At 33.0% G+C, this 6,834-nt stretch overlaps 1 protein-coding gene across 2 annotated transcripts in view; it reads right to left on the reverse strand.

Annotated features, from left to right (window-relative positions):
• LOC125671451 (uncharacterized) overlaps window positions 1-4,615 on the reverse strand; it is a 15,442-nt gene extending 10,827 nt beyond the window's left edge. Inside the window, exons 1-8 of one of the 2 annotated variants that reach the window (XM_048907204.2) lie at window positions 4,379-4,615; window positions 4,154-4,279; window positions 3,791-3,927; window positions 3,542-3,674; window positions 2,218-2,330; window positions 1,743-1,904; window positions 1,033-1,107; window positions 1-14 (exon numbers count right to left, since the gene is read on the reverse strand). The exon at window positions 1-14 is cut by the window's left edge and continues 111 nt beyond it. In XM_048907204.2, the coding sequence (XP_048763161.2) occupies window positions 1-14; window positions 1,033-1,107; window positions 1,743-1,904; window positions 2,218-2,330; window positions 3,542-3,674; window positions 3,791-3,927; window positions 4,154-4,279; window positions 4,379-4,523 (905 nt within the window). In that variant the 5' untranslated portion in view covers window positions 4,524-4,615. The remainder of the gene's footprint in view (window positions 15-1,032; window positions 1,108-1,742; window positions 1,905-2,217; window positions 2,331-3,541; window positions 3,675-3,790; window positions 3,928-4,153; window positions 4,280-4,378) is intronic. The other variant, XM_048907205.2, reaches the window with a different exon arrangement.
• Between the last annotated feature and the right edge of the window lie 2,219 nt (window positions 4,616-6,834).

Consider the following 6,834-nt stretch of genomic DNA (forward strand, 5'->3'; position numbering starts at 1 on the left):
AAAAACTTTATGTTCTGCAGTGAAAAGAAAATTATGTGTATACTGTAAAGAAAACCTTCCACTACATAGTCTATTGTACAGGTACTAATAACCACTTCTGTCCCAGTATTAAGCCCCTTGCATAAATCCCAGCTATATTCAATCTAACATAAATAACTGTGTCCCTAGCTCATATCTCCTACAATGCCCGAATAAGTTCAACTGTATAGTTTTGGGGAGCAAAACTCTTTCAGTTGAATGCTTGCAGGGTGGGTTTATTATTGTGGGAACAGTCAGAGGGCGGGGAGGGGGGGGGGGTGACAGGAGGGAGGAGAAGGAAAGGAAAGGATCAGGGATACAAAGAATATGGGAGAAGGAAAGTAGGAAGGAATGTGGACCTCATCCACCCCCAAACTCCTATTTGTGCTGTCTAAGTACAACAGTGCACATTTTTAAATTTAAAATTATAAAAAAAAAAAATTATGTAGTATTCATCTATGTCTTTTATATACATCATAAAATTTTAAACATTACATATCTAATAACAAAACATTAATTAGAATCAAGGTGAGTTTGTGAAACACTGATGCCCCCGTATTACAACATATTGGAACCAGGTCAAAGGTTAATGTTAAGGTCACAAGGTCAAAAATTCTGGTGTCAATGGAAAGGTTTTGCCACAAGAAATACACATACCAAATATGAAAGCTTTACCTCTTATGGTATAAATTATATGACCAAAGTTAAAGTTTTTTGCCACAGACAGACAGACAGATGGACAGACCAAAAACTATATGCCCCCGAATCTTCAATTTTGAGGACATAATGCATACCTATAGCTTTTAGCATGTGTGTGGGTGGGTGCGTACACGTGTGTGTGCATGTACGTGCGTGTGTTGCATTGGTTTCCTCCTATACATTTTATAGTCCAATTATATAACAAATAAATATATATAATTCATATATTGTGTTATAAATATCTCCTGATATATTTTTAAACATATTTTGTCACATAAATGCCTAACAGTAAAAGAAACTAAAATATATCATTACCTGGAAAATAATTTGGTTACAAGATTCATCTTGAAGGTAGAAAAACACATTTTCATTAGCATTCAGTGTTACTTCCTAAATAAAGAAATAGAAAATAAATATACATGTACATATACACTATTGCACATCTATATCCCAGTACAATCCCATTTTATACGAATCCTAATAGCTTGTGAAAAATAACTACTCTACACATTAGAAAAACATTCATTTCCTACTTTATCATTAAAGATCAGTATCAAATCATTTGGGCAATTAAAGTTTTGTAATTTCCATTAAGTAGAAATTCATTCCATAGCAAGTGTTGTTATACATTCACCAACTTTTTTTTGTGTGCTAAGGCATTTTATGAAAATATCTTTATCTCCCTCTCCTGATTCTAATTAATAAAAAATTTGGTAAGAGAGGTAGGTAGGGAAATCTTGGTTTTGATGATGAAGTTGCAGTTCACATTCAATTGCTTTCTAAATGGGATTAAATAGGGTAATGCATGTATATTAAATTTTTGATTCATGTCAACAAAATTTTGGAAAGCATTGGTAAAACAAAAATTACAATGATATGGGATGAAAAAATGTTTGATTTTAGTTGTCAATCAAAAGACTAAAGACAATTTTTTGTCTTAAGTACAAGTACTAGAGCACTAGTGGTTTCATTTTAACCATATTTCAATATCTTATGAGTTCATTATCACATGTGATGATACTTACAGCAGGTACAACTCCAGAACAGAGAGAACTATGAACTACAGACAGACTGATAGGCATGTACATTACAACCATCACATAGAACATCAGACGCAGGAAGATAATACGGTGATGCCATTTCTTCTGTTTCAATTCCATTTTGGTTTCAGTTTGAAATACAACAGTCTACATAAATAAAACTTTTAAAATTATGTTCAAAGTCAGATTTGCTGTAGAGAGCAATTCTAAAACTGATTTTTGTGATGATGAACCAATTTCTCTCTTTCTCCATCATGGTGGATTTGCTCTTTCATCAAGTATATTTTTGTGCAAGCTAGCTCTTAGATCATCTCCAACTAAATTAAATTTTGATGGTAAATGGAAATGTGAAAAACATATTTAATGAAATGACACTTTCACTAATGACTTTCCTCTCCAAAAGTAAACCTTGTTAATTCTCTTCAGTTATAATGCTTTGAGTCAATGAAGTAAATCTGACCAGACTTTTATCCACAAGAATAGTGATGAAGGCAATGGCAATCAAAACTAAGAAGGAACTGGTCCACTCCAGGTAGTGGATATTGAGAAAGGAGAGAGAAGGTATCAAACATTCTGAAAAATGACAAGAATACTACCATTAGATCTTGGTATTTATCTTTATATGCCGATACAATTTAATTTTCTCCGTTTCTTTTTAATCAATATCTTTAAGTTAAGGATTGATTTGGAACATCAAACTATAGTCAATGATTTTTTAACCACTATAAAAATATCAAATCAAATCATTGATTGGAAATCAAATATTCACTTCATTACTGCCCTGAAAGTGTTCTTAGGACAGTATATTTTATTCTTAGTTTTACTAACCTAGCTCCTATAAAATATTTTGACTTTCAGTAACATTAAGAATATTTTTCCCCTTTAGATATCAAATCTAAATCAGGTTTATGACTATGAATCTATTTCTGATAAATAATAAAAGATGTCAAGAGTTTTCTCCACACATAAAGTACCATTTAATTCTGCACTAACCACTGTTATTATATAGTCAATGGCGTCCATTGTTTAAGGCCCCTAAAAGCAGTATGCCAATGAATATGGCAACATTTTAAAATATGATTGAAAATAATACGCAACTTTTGAGATATCAGCTCCTCTGTGATGGAGGTACATTCAGTATTTTGTTGAACGCTTGGGTGAGTACAAGAGGACGTATATATACATATATAATTATATATTATAGACTAGCTATGTAAATAAGGATAAAAAGTTAAGTGTAAATTTTGTTTATATCAGCCGTTGGTATAAATTAAACTGACCATGTCAAGAATAATATTTGTTTGAATTAGGCCTTTATTAAAATTAAATATGAAATTATTTTATATTTCCTCTTCTGCACGAGTTAATTTTAATCAAAGAAAAATGGTGATTATCGATTTTTGTTTGAGCTATCTTATTAAATTTATCCTCATAAATTTACTAATATTGTGTGTCCCTGTAATTTGGGTGGTTGCATGATGTCTGATAATCGGCCTTTAGGCAATATGAAGGCAGCGAAAAGCATTTGTACCCACAGCGCATGGACGAAAGTTTGTTTTGCGTCTCACTATGCTTAAGAATTTCACAAAGGTAAAGAACTATTGGGCAACTCTGAAATTGCGTATTAAACTATACTTAAAAACTCTTCAAATTAATAGATCATTTTAGTTCTTCCTAGCTCCTACTGAACATTACAATTTTTGTGTTTAAAAGTCTTAAAATACAGAATTGCTGGCCGTTTTGTTTACTACAAGTCAAAACAAACGATAATTAGATATTCTTACTCAGTGGAATGATATTGGAATTGAAGGTAACAAATGCCAAACCCATCATTATTTTCTGAATAAGCAATGGCCATTGGATCTTGATGAGAAATGTCAGATATAACATCTGGAGAAAATGGCATATGACTTTCAGCTGTAAAATATATAAACATGCATGTCATCAACCTTTTAAAGCTTTCTTTCGAGAAAATATCCTGATGAATAACAAGAACCATTTGAAAGCTTGCAAAACATAGAATGACTTCTTACTTTGGTACAGAGAGAGCTACTGAACCCATTTGTAATGGCCGCTATGATGAAGAGAAAAAGATAGATTCCAAATCCAATGGTGGTCACTGGTATAGCTTCACACGAGATACAGGCATTCCCAAGTCTGTAGTACTTGTCTGAAAGTCAAGTTCTTCATATTAATAATGATTATGGTAATATTTGTGACATTAGGTAATTGTTTTATTGATTCTCCAAGCCATTAAAAACAGTATATTGATGACTTTGTTGTTGCATGTATCAATACTTAATGCGGAACAGTATTTTATAGATCTATGATAACATGTTTTAAATTCTTTTAAAACATAAAAATTGTGGTTCATTTAATTGATAAATATTAACTACCTTGAGCACCATTCTCAGCTCTAAATGTGCAATGTTCACACGTTTTACCTCTGGTCCCTTCATTACACGTGTTGTTGGTCAAGCAGTTTTGCGGAAAGAAGCAGGACACACATTCCGATTGGTTATCTATTACAGGGAAATTGAATCTTAATTATTAATTAAAGGTATAAATCTAGACTTCTGTTTGCAATATATCTCATATAAGCAACTGTTTTTGTTGCCTACCCGCATATCCTGTAAAGTTGACACAGTGGTGTCCTATCAATGAAGTTACATCACTGCTGAAAGCATTTGTTCCTTTGTCACATAGGCCTAATGCAAATATTAGAACCCAGGAATATAGATTGTGGAACTGAATAATCATATTCATTATCTAAATTAAAATAACCATTATCCTGTAATCAAATAGCTATTTCAGCACCCATCGTGTGTAAATCTAGCCATGTTTGAACTTTTAAGCAAAGTGTCCATAGTTATTTTCAATACCTTTGTTACCTCTTTCGTAAAAGAGCGATCATCAAACGTCTGAATGATCGACTTATTGAAACGCGCGCTTGCTGCTTCATGCATGGGACTCCCGTGCTTGTAAATATGCAACAAAGCACGAGGTGCTCGTGTTGACGACTTTTTATAATATCAATGTTTTAAGCAGATACAAACCTAATTTTTATCTACTTTATAACGTTCAACGTTGACCAGAAGAACGATAACTCTAAATATTTATATTTTCTGTGTAATCTGCTTTTAAACACAGGTGCTTGAGGACAGGATCCCGCCCCGTTTATTTTAGGTAATTTTTCGGATCGATGGTATAGGTTAGATTACAAATATGTTATAAAAAGATGATTTATGAAAAAAAAGTCGAAAAGGCCCGGGGGGGGGGGGGGGGGATCCTGTCCTCAAGCACCTGTGCTTTTAAAAGTATACGTGCTGTATTAAACATTAGTCCCAGTACATGTTTCACACCTCGAACAAAATATTTTTGCGTGTACCAAATAACTTGGTACACCCCAAGTCCAAGCTTCATGGTTGGGTAATCGTGTCATTGTATTTACAATAAGTATGCCTCATCACTAACATTTCATGAAAACAGTAGATCTATATTTGGATGGATGTATACTCACCATCTTGTGTTCGGGCTTCGGTCACTCGCAAATTAAACTGATACATCCAGCAATCTATCATTTGAAACAAATTTAAAAGACACAGGGACAGTTTTATATCACTCTATCAGCATATCTGATCCGTTTTTGTTGGTCACCCAAATAGTCTGTTTTCGAGATCATTTTCAAAAATGATATCTAGGAAACACATTTAAGTATTTTTTAACATGCCCGAAAATGTCCAAAAGAATAGTTTTAGTAGGTTCTTAGCTTAAATCCATTTGAAAAGACATGGCGGACACTCTTGAAACATGGATGAAGATTGTGTACAAAAAACCTAAAACTACTTGAAAACTACTCACTGTGCACCCTCACCTGGCTTTTGAATACAGGTAAACCCTAGAGTGCACAAATTATCAAACCCTGCCATTACAAAATTGCCCCAATCCAGATACTTGATTAAAGGATAAAAAATACGGAAGGGTTATTATAAATTAAATAGAGACCACAAAGAGTTTTCATTTCTCGTGTGAAACATGTACTAAGTATGTTGTTAAACTTTTTCTCTCGACACTCCATTTGGTCCCTCGTTTCGCTCGGTACCAATTCTCTTAGTACTCGAGAAAAGTTTACCTAGACTAGGTCCTCAGTACTTACCCCTTGCTAGTTGTAAGAGGCGACTTCGGAGCGCCAAATTAACACAAACTCAAATAATTGAAGATATCTTTAATTATTTGAAGATATCATCAATTCAATTATTGCTCTCTATAAATGAATTAATGCGCGCATTAATTCAATTATTGCTCTCTTCAATTCAATTGATGAGAGCATCAATTTCGTAGAAATATTGCTCGCAATAATTAATTTAGAGCTCGGTATAAATAATTTGATGGTCTCTTTAATTCAATTGAAGATATCTTTAATTATTTACAATGCTTTTATGTACGGAATTAATGCGCGCATTAATTCTTTTAAAGAGAGCAACAGTTCAATTAAAGAGATCATTAATTCAATTTTGGATATGTTGAATTGAAGATATCTTTAATTATATAGTTGCTCTCTCTAAAAGAATTATTGCTCTCTTCAAATGCATTAAAGATATCATTAATTCAATTGAAGAGAGCAATAGTTGAATTAATACGCGCATTAAATCAGTTATTGCTCTCATCAAATGAATTGATGCGCGCATCAATTCAATTATTGCTCTCATCAATTGATTTAATACGCGCATTATATCAATTATTGCTCTCTTTAATGGAATTGTAGCGCGCATCAATTCAATTGTTGATATCATTAATTCAATTAAAACGCGCATCAATTCAGCTGAAGAAGTAATGCTATCATCAATTCAATTAATGCGCGCAATAATTCAAAATTGAAGATATCATCAATTATTTGAAGAGATTTTTAATTAAATTGTTGCGCGCATCAAATGAATTGATGATATCTCTTCAATTATTTGAGTTTATGTTAATTTGGCGCTCCATACGGATGAGACCCAAAAACCGAGGCCCTGTGTCACAGCAGGTGTGGCATGATAAAAATCCTTCGATCCCTGCTCAAAGGCCGTAAGCGCCG

Source organism: Ostrea edulis, chromosome 4 (genome assembly GCF_947568905.1).
Source record: "Ostrea edulis chromosome 4, xbOstEdul1.1, whole genome shotgun sequence".
Taxonomy (NCBI): Eukaryota; Metazoa; Mollusca; class Bivalvia; order Ostreida; family Ostreidae; genus Ostrea; species Ostrea edulis.